Source organism: Cyanistes caeruleus, chromosome 8 (assembly GCF_971803275.1).
Source record: "Cyanistes caeruleus chromosome 8, bCyaCae1.hap1.1, whole genome shotgun sequence".
Lineage (NCBI taxonomy): Eukaryota > Metazoa > Chordata > Aves > Passeriformes > Paridae > Cyanistes > Cyanistes caeruleus.
Genome location: NC_141708.1, coordinates 14193222 through 14208226, shown reverse-complemented (window position 1 = coordinate 14208226; position 15005 = coordinate 14193222). Strand labels below are relative to the sequence as shown.

Sequence of the window (15005 nt, the reverse complement as noted above, 5' to 3'; positions counted from 1 at the left end):
AGCTGTGACATTGCTGCCGTGTTCCCGGGATCCTTGTGCATCAAAAGCAGCCCAAGAAAATACAGCATCGTTTCCTTTCTCAGCATATTCATGAGCTCAGGCAAATGTCTCCTGTCATGTGTGTGCATTATCACTTCCAAAATGCATCAGCCACGCAGTGCACGTTGCACTCCTGCACAGACAACGTGCCTGTCCAGTTGGAGCAAGCCTTTCTGTGTTTCCATATCCGTGCCCCTAAACATAGGAATATCAGAACTGCTTGGGCTTCCTCGTGGGAGCTGCAGTTTTCCAAGGTGCTGTTTGGATTGCTGGGCTGGGGAGCCAGGGAGTCACCACTGCAGCTACCAGCTCCTCCTGTGTGGTTGCATGTGGTGCCCAAGATTAGGAATTGCTTTGGTTTGGGGGCTGGCAGTGTGAGCGGGTGGACCTGTGTGGCCACAAGTCTGACTCAAACAGGAGCTGTCTGGAAGAGGTATTTTCTTAGTCAGGTCAGAAGCCATCAGGAGAATAATAGCCATATATCACTGACTTTAACCTTGTCCATGGAAGTGCTGTGGTGAGGCATAGGAATGGAATAAACCAAAACCTAGGTCAGAATCCCATCAGTTTGCTAATAGCCAGTGCCAAAGAAAGAGTCAAAAAATAGAAAGCACTCAGCAGTATTAGTCCAGCTTTTCCTCCCTTCTTCAGGAGCTTCCTGAGCAGGAGGTGGCATTTTTGCACCTAATAGCTTTGCTGAGTTTTATTTCCATTTTCTTCCATTTTCCAGTCCTTGCTTGAATCCCGGCAAAGAGTTCCTCAGATTAAATACATACTGGGGGCTAAGAAGTACCTCCTTTTAAGATGGACATTTAAAACATGTTAATTGCTGTTTAGTGTTGTTAAAGTCACAGAACTTAATACATACCTCAAGATCTTGTTCCTGAAGGGTTGTTGTGTTCCTGAAAGGTTGTTGTGTTCCTGAAAGGTTGTTGTGTTCCAAAAGCTCTCCCTACCTGCTCTAAAATGATGGCCAGAGCTCTGCTGGTGGTTTGGTTTCACTTTGTTATTCTCAGATGTGCTTCCTACACGCATTTGTGTTAAGTAGAATTTATTCCTTCTATTTAAGGACACAAAGGCTTCATTAGAAAGTGTTTGTGGGTACAGTGGCCACCTTTGGTATCTCGTGATGTAGGGTGAGCATTGTTTGTTTTAGGATTTCCCCTGTGACAACACTGGGTTTATCTGGTTTCTTCCTCTGTTTCCCACAGGTTCATGAAAGTGGCTGGTGGCACGGTGGATGCTGTTACCTGGCAACAGTAGGTATTCACCATTCCTTCTATTTTCCAGCACCCAGTGCAGTGATCACAGATGCTGGGAACAGAGCTGATGTGTCAAAGGGGCAGATGTGCTACAGCCACCTCCTCTGCCCTGCTGAACTTAATCAGGTGAAGGGGGCTCTGCCCTTCTTTCTTGAGCTTCTCAAACAATTACAGGAGTGGATGTAATAACCTTTACCTCTGTAGCTGAGACACAGGATAGAAATCCCACTGCCTGCAAACCTGGCCTGCCAGATTGCTGGAAACAGAGCCCTGAACTGGACTGCTGAGTCTCCAGAGGCAGCTGGCAGGACAGGCAGCTCCGGGGGTGGCCTGGGCAGGAACAACAAGGAGACAAAAGCCACATGTCACAGATGTATGGGACTATCTGAAAGCCCTTTTCCTTTCACCCCAATCACTGTCTCCTCCTGCCCACTGGCCTGAATCTAAACTGGTTTGTCCAGACAAGGGAGAGGCACCTCAGTCCAATGGTGAACACATAATGCCCCAGCCCCCACTCTGCTTTGTCAGGGTGTCCACAGACACACAGCTGTGTCCTACATCCAGGTGGAGCCCCAGCAGCAGGTATCAGTTAAGAGGGGATGAACATCCAAGATCCTGGCCCAGCTGAGGCTGAGAGAGATGCTGTTACCTGTTTTTCCTCCTGGTCCTACAAATGCTACATTTCAAAAGAGCAAAGGAAGCTCTGAGCTGAGCACTGGGTGTAACAAGCACCATGTGAAGGGAGAGGTTTTCTTATTTGAGGGAAAATCCAAAAACTATTTTGTTCCTTTTATTTCCACCTGGCCTGGTTTGCGTGATGTGGCCAGAGGTAGGCTCCCCTGCAGGCTGTGGCTCTCTGCAGTGGGACTGCAAACACCAGTGCAAAGGTGAGGCACCATACAAGCACAGCACTGACCACCAAAACTGATACAAGAGGTTTTGTGGGGCAAGAAGGACTCTCCCCTACCACAGAAAGGACATGTTTCAGAGACAAGTATCCACTGGAGGGAATAAACTATGGTGAGACCATTCTATTCTCAGAAAAAGTGGTTTTGCTGTCATGCTGGGTTATACTTCCCACACAGGACACTGGCCTGAGCATGGGAGCCAGGGTCTCAGCTCCAGGGTGTGCTTGAATATGCTGCCCACAGGTCTTGTTCCCAAGCTGATTCTTCACAATGACCCTCCATGAGGTGCTTGGGCTGCTTTGCTGAAGTGCTCTAGTGAGGCTTGTAAAGGCCCTTTGGAGACCTGCTCTCAAATAGAGCTCAGGGGGTTTAACACACGAGGTTTTCTTGCAACTGCACCCACGGTCTCTGTGTCGTCATGTTAACCTCGGAGGCTTCTGCAGATGCAACTGTTGGCATCTTAGAGGGGTTTATAGCACCAGACATGACCAGCAACCTGTTAGTCCCATTCCCTGCCAGGCAGCAGCAGCTTGCTGCAAGGGGGACAGTGGGGTAGCAGAGGAATTGGAGCAGGATTTGTGTTACTTACAGGCTCATGCTGTGCAATGATGATCTATGTCTCATCTGGGAATTTGCTTTTCATGATTACACGATGTGCTGATCTCATTTACTTAGTCCAGGAATTTGCTTTCTGCAACAGGGCTTGATGGCTGGGCCAAGCCCTTGGATGAGTTGAAGGAACAATCTTCCAGGCTTCAGATGTGGAGTTTCATCTGGTGTGCAGGGAATCTGCCTGCATGGCTGCCTTGAAACCTTTTCTTATAGGATCAGTCTGAAGTGTTTGTCAGATCTGGTGCTGCAGCAGAAGCTTGTGGTTGGGAGGGCTGGTGCAGCTCCCCACAAGGGTCAGCAGAGCTGAGCTGCTGCCTGCTGACCCATTTCCACTGCAGTGTTTCTGCTTCTCCCCCAGCCAGGGCTTGCAGCTCTGGAGATAGCAATTGTATCTGACCGTGAGGACTGGCAATGGCCACAGCTCTGAGCTGGGCTTCTGTACTGTTTATGAATAAATGTCAAAACAGTGTCTCATCCTTCTGCTCCAAACAGCAAAACAAAACAAAACAAGTTCCTTTGTATCCAAGAAGAAAATTATTAGCAGGAAACTAAACTGCTGTCTAATTTCAAGTATGAGTATTTCAGTTCCAAACCCTAACGTTCTCCTGGGATATTGGTTATAAATTTGTCAAATCTGTTATTCCTTTGAAAAGTCTGTGCTCAGTCCAGAAAGGGAATTGAGAAGGGAATATATTGCAAGGAGCCCTATTCTCTGTGTGAAAACAGAATATATCTGAAATATAATTGATAGAAAAATGACACTGGGTAGAAATAAGCAGCTCACCAGTGAGTCTCACTCACTCAACTGAGTGTGGTTTCACTTAGATACATAACAAAACTCAGCATGTGTGCCTCCCTCTTCAGAAGTAAAGTGTTGCTGGAGAGGGATGTGTGAATAGCTTCAAAGTGCTCAGGGAATTTCCTCTAAAGGAGGGTGTGACAGTGGCTCCAAGAGCTTTGGCATTACTCTGGTGATTTAGATTGTTATGTTTGGTTATGAGGAAACCCAGACCCTGTCAGCCTTTGGATGTGGGTTTCCACTGCTCAGGATCCTCCCCACAGCCATCTCTTTGCTCTGTGCTGGTGTCCTCACACATGGTGAAGATTCATTGTCCACTTAAACCTGCAGCTGTGCCCTGTTGCATCCCTGGGCACAGTCTCTCAGTCTGCACAACTGGATTTCCATTTGAAGTCTTGCACACAGCTCCAAGTTTGTCATGGTTAATGGGAAAATCCTCATGCAATGCTGCCTCTGAAACACAAATCCCTAATACTTATGGGGAAAGTAAATGTTTGCATCTTCAAAACCAGCAGACATCTGTCCCCGTGGCTTCTTGGAGAATGCCACCTTCTCTTCCAAGACACAAAGTCACTTGTCCTGTGTGGCAAATCAGAGGTGCCAGCCACACAGGCATGTGTGAGATGTTGCTTAAAATGCTTTTGCCTGGCTTGGTTTGGGTGACATCTCTTCTGGCCAAGTCATGTTGAGTATTCAGGGGGAGATGCTCATCTACTACTGAGCAGAACAGGACAGATTTCCCAAAGGTGCCAGGAGAGAACTTGTATGTATATACATATACATATACATATACATATACATATACACATACACATACACATACACATACACATACACATACACATACACATACACATACACATATATATATATATATATACAAGGGTGTATATGTAAGGGTATGTATTTGAGCTCACATCAGCCTGCTCCTGTGAGCACTCTGAATGCAGTGTCTTCACAGGCTGGAAGGAAGGGGCTGCAGAAAGGAGCCTCTGATCTATTTGCACCTGTGTGGTGATTTTAAAGTCAAACCCACTTCAACCTGCAAACAAACCTGGTCAGGGCACAGCTCTGCCCACGGGTTTGCAATCCTCTTCACTGTCTGATGGAAGGAACAGTTCCTGGCAGCACATGACCCTGGTCAGCAGCACATTTCCAGGCAATGCCAGGGCAAGGCTGGGGAGATGGCACAGGCCAGGGACGGCTCCCAGTGGTGGGACAGGCAGAGAAAATTGCAGGTGCGAGTTGTGCCTTTGGGGCCAGAGGACAACCCCCAGACACTCTTCACCAATACATTTATTAGCTGGCTGCAGGTGGGCAGCACCTCTCATCTGTACCTGCAGGTCTTTGGAAGGGGCAGCTCACATCCTGCATCCCTTCTCCAGGAGAAGCGGCGTGGCTGCCCCGCGTCCCGCGCTGCGGACACCCTCTCCTCGGGAAGATGCTCACGGCTCAGGGCCATGTGTCGGCAGAGGTGTCTCAGTTTCACAGCTGCAGTGGCAGCAGGGTGTCATGCTGACCATGAGGATCTGCCTACTCAGCATCCCTGGCAGGAGGGTGCCCTAATTCCAAGCAGACTCTCCTTGTAGCAGCAGGCAACAAAGTAGATCCGGAAATTCCTGAGCTTTGGGAAGTGGGCTTTAATGTAATTAACTGCAACAGAAGAAGAGGTCAGATAATAGGGGCAAAGGTTTCTCTTTACAATGAAGGAGGATGTAAGTGAAACCAGCTGCCCAGGAGTCAATGCATTGCCTTCATTAAACACAGTACAATGCTTATGGTCCCATGCAGCAAATCATGGATTTTGCCAGAAAACCATTTTAAATGTAAACACTAGACCTGGAGGTGAGAGGACAGAGACATGTAGCCAGCCCCTGAATCACTCAAGTGCTCCGGTGCCTGGCACTGTCCCTCTCTGGGAGGCAGTGGGGAGCTGTGTGCATCCTGGCCTTGCAGCCTGCTCAAGAACAAGGGCATTTCTGTGTTCAGCCCTGCCTCACTACTGTTCTCAGCTCATCGTTGTCCCATGCTACATTTCCATCCAAGGATGGAGGTCAGGAATTGGGGTGGTTCATTTCCTAGCACTGGCATAAATTCTTGCCCAGCTGTTGGCTGAATCCTTCCCCCGCACCATTCTGGTTTGGCCACCTCTGGAGCAGCCCAGTCACATCTCTCTCTGCAAAGTGCACTGATCCTATCCTGGGTTTCTATGGCACAGTCAAATGATGATTTTAGAAATGGGGTAATGTAAGTGGAGGGGGAGAATTTGTCTCAGCTTTGTATAAAAGGCATCCCAAGTATACTAGGGCACCCTAAAGTAGATGTACATGGCCTTTGCTTCAAGATGTATGTTTCATCTGGGATTTAGTTGCTAGATCTCTCTTTTTCTTGTCTGTCTTTTCTCATGTTCTTGCAGACTGCCTATTCCTAGAGATGGTGGCATCAAACTAGGGGACACAATGGCCCAGCTCTATAAATATATGTTTGTGTGTGTGTGTGTGTGTGTGTGCGCACGCATAGCCCAGCTCTCATATCTGTTCTGTCCTGAATTAAGAGAAACAGCATGGTCAGTGCTCCTGGTGTGCATGCTGCTATCTCCTAGGCTTTAGGGCCAATTTCTGTTGCTGTACCATACCCAGAGCCCACTGGAAGAACTGTCAGCCTGTGTTGGAGACAAACAGCTTGTCCAAGAGCTACATGTGCTCTGCAGAGCGGTGGCTGACAGAGACCCCTGCCCATGCTGGGGAGGGTCTGTCCGTTCATCTCCTTGCTGGACTTGGCAGAGGAGGACGTGAGTGCCACGGACCCCGGGCTGGCTCAGGTCAGCTGCCTGGGGAGGTATTTGTCAGTGCTGGATATCTCTGCAGCTGCTGCTGGATTTTTTGGAGGTTGAAGAGTTGTGACTGTTTTAGGTTGTTGTTTTCTTTTTTTTAAAGTCAAGTGCACTGAGTCATTGTAAATATTAGCAAAGCTGCAGCCTGTACTCCAAGGAATAATCCACGCCTAATGAGCTCTTCTCCTGCTTTAAAGGCCTGACAGTTGTTTGCATTTTGTGGATTTCTATACTGCCTATATTGACAGTTAAAGCTGCCAAAAGGAAGTGTCCTTCACTCAATAAGATCAAGCTGGAAACCCAACCTGCAGCCAGGTATCAGCACAGACCTCAGTTCCTCTCTCTTCCTCACAAGCCTTGTGCAACTGGTGCCATTTTCCCTTTTTCCTAGACTGAGGAGGATGAAACCACTTGTTGGCATCTGAGGACTTCCCAGGCAGATTTGCAAGACATCCTTTCCCATTTTACTGAAGCTTGTAATTGTCTTCCTGCTCTGTTTACACACCCAAAGCTGAAGTGTTCCCCTCTTCACCACCAGGAAATATGCTACCAAGAATTCTTGATACTGAAGCATGATTACTGATAATTAATTTCTGCCTTCATGCCTCTACCAGTCTCTGTTTATTTGGGTTATTAATGAAGGTGTCAAAAAAAAACCAAAACAAGTGACCATGGCACATATTCCTGGGTATTTCTCTTCCCTGTAGGGTCTGGGCTGAGCACAACAGCACCTTCCCAGGCTGCCTCCACGTGATTTCTGGGGGAGCAGAGGCTCCTCTGGGTCTGCTGCTGGTCCTCTCCCCTTGGCAGTGGAGCTGCATGTCAGAGCACACCTTGTGCTTGAATGAGGTGATAAGGAGGTGCAAGCTTGTCTTTGCTCTCCGAGGAGTTCTGGGACGATATTGGGCAAGGGGCTAAACCCTGCAGAAAACCTGATGGATTGGAGGGGTCATACACAGATTGAAGTCTACCTAACTCCATCTTTTCCTTGTGAATTCAACCCTTTTTTTACGTCTTTCAGCCAGTTTTCAGCCCAGGTGATGGGGTTTTTAGTCCACAGCAGTCTGAAAAAGTAATTTCTGTTCCATTTTTAAGTGCAGTGCTAAAATCCAAACATCTGCCATCCCCAGAGAGCACTGCTTTGTAATTTTGTCTTAAAAAGTAATCTGTGTAAACCCCACCACTGCCTGCTGCTCACAGATCTGCTCTCCTCCCAGCAGCCAGTGGTTCGATAGCGTGTAAGTGATCGGAACGATTTTGAACACTTCCTAAATTCTCCCTGGAGATTATCTCTGCCCTTAGCACCTTCCAGTCACCGTGGATATACAGAAATGCCTCTTGCCTCCTTGCCCAGGTCACACAGTGTTGGGGTGTGCCTGGCATGTTCCCGGGCTCCTCTGGGGACACAGCTGGGACTGCACACCCAGGGGAGGGTTGACAGAGGAGGTTCCTCTCGTTGAATGCATTTGCAAGTTGAGCCTGTAATAGAATTCTGCTTTGGGACAGTTAGGGACTTGGAGTGGGGAGACACAAAAATCCTCTCCAAGCACTTGTGCATGTTGCACATGTGCCAGGTGCTCTGTCTGAGGCTGGGTTAGCCCACAGCATCCTTTGAGGATGCTCCTGCATTCCAGCACCCAAGTGAAACAGCCACCACCACTGCTACAGCTGCTCACTGGTGCAGATGAGACGCATGTCATGGAGAAAGCAGCCCTGGAAAGGTGAATGCACCTTCCTCCAGAGCCCAGGTCTTAGGCCTGTTATGCATCCCAGCACCCACAGCTGCACTGGGGTCTGCGGGGGGGGAGAAGGGTCTGTGTAACTCTGGTGAAATCTGAGTGGATGTAGATCCTGTGAGGGATGGGAGGCAACGACTAAGCTCCACCAGCCCCAGCCAGAGCTGCTGCTGTTCCTGGGAACTTCCACCCCCCAACATGGCTCTGACATACTCTGGGGCTTGCTGTGGTGAGTGGCTGATGCACAATGCAGATTTGGGAGAAGGTTCTCTTGCAAAACCTATTTATCAGGAAAAGGGCTGGCCCAGGGATATGCCAGTGCATACTGCAGCAGGCATCTGTTCCCTGCAAGATTGGCAGGAGCCCCTGGGAGATGTACGAGGGCTGCAATTTCTCTTTGCATGGAGGAGAGGTGACAGCCCAAAACTTCCTCAGGAGGAGCAGGTTGGGATTACCTCTAGGCACAGGGTATGTGCAGTCAGCACAAAATGTCCCAGAGCGAGGAGACAGCAGTGAGACATTTCAGAGCCTTCCTCTCACACTTAGAGACAGATGATTCACATCATTATGGGCAGAACTGTAGCTGTACTTCATAAAATCAAGCACATGGAGAGCAGGAATCAGCCCCCTGTATGGGAAACTCCCTGGCATTCATAGGCCAGAAGGTATTTCTGTGAGAGCAGGATTTCCTCCACTGGTAACAGCCACAACATTTCTTGACAGGGAGATTGAGCTGTGGAATTTTCAGGAAGAGCAATCAAGGAAGGTGCAGGTTGTGCAAGAGTGCTCCAAAGCCTTTGCAGGGGCATTTTGCTCCCAGCCTTTAGAATACTGGCCCCAGAGTTTCACCAGCTAAAGTTAAGAAATTGCAAAACTTCCCATGGTCCTTGAAGTGCAGGATTCCCAGTGTTCAGGGTGTGTCCACCTTACATCCTGTTTTGGAGACTGAGGCATCTGCCACACAGGCATGACCAGAGGGCCAGGACAGGACAGGGTGCAAGCAGGGACTCCCCTAGAGCAAAGGAAGCTTATTGGTATGGGACAGCAGCAGAACAGGAGGATGTGGTTTGGGGGCAGAGATACTTCCAGCTGTCTGACCTTGTCTTCTTATTTTCCTTCCAGTTACTACATTGATGGTCGAGTGGCCAAAGTGACAGACTTCCTGAAAACACGCCTGTTGGACACACTCTCAGACCAGATCAGGAAAATCCAGAAGGTGAGCAAGTGCAAACAGTCTGCAGGGGTGAGGGGACACCACGCCTGCCTCATGGCCAGGGCTCAGCATCGACACACTCCCAGGGGAGCTGGGGTGGGGTGGGCAGGGAGAGGGCTGCTGGGCCCCGTGCTCCCAGTGAAAATGCAGCCAGCTCTCATTCAGGACATGGGGTGAAACTCCAGGCAGCAGAAAGCCTGGCCCCAGGGTGGGATGTGCAGTGGGTTTTGAGGGAAGTGGCCACAGGCTGCAGCACAGCGTGGGCTGTGCAGGTGTGCTGGGACACAGGCTGGATGCACACGGCTGGAGCAAACACCGTGCAAAGCCCTGCTGAGGCAGCTGACTGGCTTGGGTCTCCCATCTGTCTGTTCTTCAAGGGAGCAGCATGTAATGAGGGTGAAACTGGACTTGCTCCCCAGAACAAGGACAGGAGCGAGCAGGCAGGTGGGACCAAACCTTCCTGGGCATAGCTGGTGCCATGTCTGTTCAGGAGGGGGATCCTACCACCACATCTCGCCCCACTTGCTCACAGTGCCTGGAAATGCTGCTTGCAAAGTAGTGACAGTTGCATTCCCAGAGTGATTCTCACTGGTAGAGAATTGTGACTGATATGAACTAGTGTCCTTTTTCCCTTATGATCATGTTTTGACTGTGTCAAAAAACCCAGCTGTTGCTGGGCTGTGGTGTGAGAGTCCATGGCTCTGCCTGGCTCGTGAGTGCTCCTTTCCTCACTGGTCCAGGGACCCAGCTCCTAACAATCTCTAACAATGGGATACATGGCAGGGGCTTTGCAGGGTCCCCCTGCTTTGCCTGATAGAGGGGCCAGGGCTGACACTGACACACTCAGATGTCAGTCCTGGAAGAAATAAGGAACACCTAGTGAGCACAAAAGGCCTTAGGGACTAGAAGAGATGTCTATCCATCTGTCTTGTCTAGGTTTTCAAATCTTACCACTCACCACAATGTCTCACTTGTAATTCCTGCAGGGAGAAACCATAGAATGAGTAAACAACTCAAAGAGGCCCTGGGAAAGGGGATGAGAGGGTCAGGCAGCAAAGCTGGAGGAGAGAAGCTGCTTGCTGAGCCCTCTGGCACAAGCTGGGAGTCATCCACATATGTGGATGATATTCCTGCTGTGGGGGAGGCATGGCATAGTGGAATCACTGTGGGGCAAGCAAGAGACACCAGCTGACCCAGCCCCCAGAGGTATAATAGCCTGCCAAAAGTGGTGACGTGTCCCACCTCTGCTGCAGGTCAGAACCTGCTGGGAATGGAGTGGGACTCCATCCATTCCCAGACCAGAAGCAGCAAGGAGCTGCCCTTAGTGCAGTTCAGGGCAACCCTCACAGCCATGGGCCAGAATTTGGCCTGCACAGGGCAGGGCTGGGGAAAGCTCTCCTGGGAATGCCAGTGTGGCTGAGCAAAAGCACAGCACTGGGTGCTAATAGCCTCCAGCTTGGCTCTGAGTCCGTGCATCCTGCCGGGGCTGATTAGAGCAGCTGGACTTGTCCACTTCCCTGTTTTATTGCTTCCTCTCCGACCGGGGAAGGTGGCGGGCTTAGATAATTACAGGCAGGATGCCAACACCTCTGGGGCTTCAGTCAGGGTTGTGGACTCTCACAGGCTGTGAGTGGGAGGCAGCCCAGAGCTGGCGTATTTAACATCGTTGAGGGATCCCAGTCCATCCAGCACATTCCAGCTCTCCTCACTAATGGGGCAGGATCCATCAGGCTGTGCAGAGCGTTCCGGGGGCCGCTGGGTTTGCAGACATCTGGTCTTGGGAGCTTGTCACCCAGCCTGGAGAAGTGGGATTGCAGGAGAGGGGACAGGGTGTGGTGCCGAAGGTTGCTCAGGCTGGGAGAGGGCAGCTCTGGCCATCTGAGCAGTCCTGTCCCATCTGGCATCTCTCAGCTGTCTGCACTGCCGGCTGAAGCCTTGCAAGGGGTGGGCCAGCATGTTCTACCTGTGCCATGGGCTCTCAGGTGCCAGAGCAGCCCCTGCTCAGCTGTGGGACTTGCTGCCTGTGGCTGGAGGAATGCCACTGCCTTCTCCCTGAGTGCCCACACACCTTTAATCCATGGGGCTCCCTTATGTGGCCCAGTGCTCCCACACTGCAGGGCCTCTGGTGCCTGGGGGCTACCCATGGCTGGCAACCACTTTGAAAGGGGGTACGGAGAGCTAAGGTGACATGAGAGGGCAGTCTGTGAGACAGAGTGCACGGGGAGAGCACAGGGGAAGAGCAGGATCTGCAACTGGGAACATGAGAGTACCTTTGGGAGCAGCTCCAGAAGATGCAGGTGCACATATGGCAGTAGCAGGAAAGAGTGAGGAATATCTCCCACCACCCAGCCAAGGTAAAGACACGGAGTGACATGCCATGGCCAGGCAGGTGCTGACTGTCCAGCAGCACCATCACCGAAGGTCTCCACAAGCCTTCCCATGAGACAAGAGATGTATGCTTGGCTTTAAATCACAGGTTTGCCAGAGTAACTGTGGTTGCTGTTGTCTCTCACGCAGGTAGTGAACACGTACACACCAGGGAAGAAGATCTGGCTGGAAGGTGTTGGCATGACCTCAGCTGGAGGCATGAACAACCTCTCCGATTCGTACGCAGCTGGGTTCCTGTGAGTGACGCTGCCTTCCCAGCACCAGGGCACTGCCACCCCCGTGGGCTCTGCAGGCTGAGGTGCTGCAAAGGCGCTGCAGCTGGAAGAGGGCAAGCTCCAGGCCCAGAGACCCCCTCAGTACTCCCTAGCAGCCTGACTATTGTTAATTTCTCCATTTCATACCTATTACCCCTCCTCAGCTCTGCTTTCCATTTTCTCTCCTTTGAAGCATTCCTGGCTCCTGGGGCTTGTCCACTGGCACAGCCCTGTGGCCTGGATATCCTGCTGCAAAGCCCCAATTCTGATATTCAGAGATGGCTGTGATCACAAAAGATGGAGGAATATTATCTAAGCTTTGCAGGGAAACACAGGGCACAGGGACATGCCTGGGCTATCAGGGCTGTGGCAGGCTGTGAGTTGAACATCTTGCCCAGGAGTGTGAGAAAATAGACCGGTGCAAAGGTCTGATCCTCCCTGCTCAGACAGGGAGTGCAGAGGGATGGCACGCTGGGGGAGCACCCCAGGCTCTGGGCACAGGGCTGAGATATTGGGGTGCACACAGGGGCTCAGGCACAGTTTGGGATATATAGGTTTAGCACAGCTGGACCAGGGGAAGAGACATGAAGACTTGCTGGGGCAGGGGTAGTGGAAGCCAGTTAATGCCCAGCTCACAAAACCATCTGGAGGTTTCAGCTTAGGTGCTGGAGCAGGGATCAGGTCGGATGCATGAGAGCAGCTGTGCCAGTGGGACCAGGCAGTCCCCCCATAGTGTTCCCCCATGGTGCCCTGGCTCTGTTCCCTCTGTCCCCAGGTGGCTGAACACGCTGGGCTTGCTGGCCAGCCAGGGCATCGACGTGGTGGTGCGGCATTCCTTCCTCGACCATGGCCACAACCACTTGGTGGACCAGAACTTCAACCCCTTACCGGTAGGTCTGCCCAAGGATGTCAAGCTGGTGCTGGCTTCTCCTTGCACTTTTGGGGGGATTCTCTCCTTGTGGCCTCTTTAAACTGTGCTGGGAGATGAATTTTCTAGATCTGTTCCTTACAGTCTTAATAGGAGATGTTAGTTCATGTCAGGTGCAACAAATGTTGGAGGCAGATGAGAGAGCAATACCTCTGTAGCTGAAACTTCATCTAATGCCCCAGGTCTGGTAGCACAGGAGGGAGGCTGGTACCACTGAGGGGTTCCAGGGCAGGCTGGTGAGTTGGGGGCACAGATGGGGAGGGCAGCTGGATCGCTCACACTGAGCTGGCCCAAGGGAAGCCAGGACTTCAGATTTCTAGAAACCAAGGTGAAAGCGTCACAGTGAGCTGTGGTTCTTATCAGTGCCTCACAACATCCCTCACTCTTGAGAAACACGTGGGCAGAGGGGAGCTCCTAGAGCACATGGTGTTGATAAGGAAACCATATGAAAAAATCCTGTTAAAAGTAGCAGGTTTCCTTTTCCTCTGGGCATTAGTAAATATACTGCCTTGTAAGCAGAGAGCCTGGGAGAGCAGCTGGGTGCTCTGCATCTCTCCTAGAGAGGATTTATTGGTCCATGACCCAGCAGACACTGCCAGTGGGCTGGGGATCCTTGCTGGAGGTGTGCACAGCCCTGATACTGTGAGCCTGCCCTTGATGCTGGGCTGGGATCTCAGGAGCGGCTGCAGGGGAGCAAAGTCTGAGGAAGCTGCATCTCAGCCAGCCCTGCCTACTCAGGCAATGAAAACAGCATCCCTGCAACAGCATCCCTGCACATCAGGCTGGCTCCAAAGAGCAAGCCAGTGAGCAAGAGAACATGGTGCCTGCACTGCTCTGGGTACCTCCTGGGGCACCTTGGTCTGCTCCCACATGCAGCCTCCCAGCAAGCATACCTGCCAGCTCTGGGGGCCAGGCTGGGGGGAGCCTGGGGGGCTTTGAGCTTTGTTCGAGATGAACCTGAGCTCACAGCTAGGACTTGATGGATTTCTCCTGAAGAGCCAATTTTCCTGACTAAGCCACATCACCACCTTTCCCAGGGCGTCAGGGCCCGCTGGATTGCTCCCGGCTGGATGGGTGCAGGCCAACTCCTGCCTGCCAGGTGCAGGAGGGTAGCAGATGGCTGTGGCCAGCTCTCCTGGCACACTGGGGCAGAGGGTGACCCATGGCCAGCTCTCCTGGCACAGCAGGGTAGAGGATGACCCATGGCCAGCTCTCCTGGCACAGGGGAGCAGCAGCTCCAGAGCGGCTGGAGAAGGAGTGCAGTTCAGAACGGGATTAAAGCCAGGGAAGGAGTTAGAGGAATAAACCCCAGGCTGTTAAACACAATGGAAGTCTTTAACTTGTATTTTGCTGTTGTTTTAAAGAGAAGTCTCCCAATAAGTTAGGTGCCAGTCGCTGTCATGATTGTTTCCTCACTCTCCCATGTGCTTCAGCACTGATCCCACATCCCACCACACAAACTCTGCTCCTCACAAACTCTGGCAGGTGCTTCCACAACCCCTTTCCCTCCACTCCTGTGCTATCAAAGAGCCACAGGCAGGTGAAAACCGACAAAGGGCTTTAAAGCTGCAAACACCGTACAGCCCAGCAAGACGGGGCTGTGACCTGCTCCGCGGGCTGGCGGCTGCTCCTTTCCCGTGGGAGCTATCAGGAAGATAAAAGCTGCTGGCTGTACCTGTGCGGGGCCGCGGCGCTGTGAAATACAATCTGCTCATTAGCTGCCATGACAAAGAGGTTTCTGCACGCTGGCTGGGCGTGAGGCAGCTCTCAGCTGCCTGCTGAGAGAAGGGCTACACCACCACGGCATCAATCACAGCTGGGAGCCAGGCCTGGGCTCCCCATAGCAGTCTTTGCACCTCCTTCTCCTCCCCTGCCACTGCTGATGCCTGCTTGTCCAATAAGAAGATGGTCTCAGGTGGCAGCAGTGTGGCCAATGGGCACTGAAGCTTCCCAGTGAAATTAGGAAGATGCTCACATCTCTGCTGGGTTTGCCACACACAGCTGACTCATGACCTAAGTGGCATCTCGTGGCT

At 51.5% G+C, this 15005-nt stretch overlaps 1 protein-coding gene across 3 annotated transcripts in view; it reads left to right on the top strand.

Annotated features, from left to right (window-relative positions):
- Positions 1-15005, top strand: part of HPSE2 (heparanase 2 (inactive)) — a 106958-nt gene that overhangs the window by 81080 nt on the left and 10873 nt on the right. For all 3 annotated transcript variants that reach the window (XM_086899518.1, XM_086899519.1, XM_086899517.1), the window contains 4 exons: positions 1251-1298; positions 9312-9405; positions 11920-12026; positions 12820-12934. In XM_086899518.1, coding sequence (XP_086755644.1) covers positions 1251-1298; positions 9312-9405; positions 11920-12026; positions 12820-12934 — 364 coding nt within the window. The remainder of the gene's footprint in view (positions 1-1250; positions 1299-9311; positions 9406-11919; positions 12027-12819; positions 12935-15005) is intronic.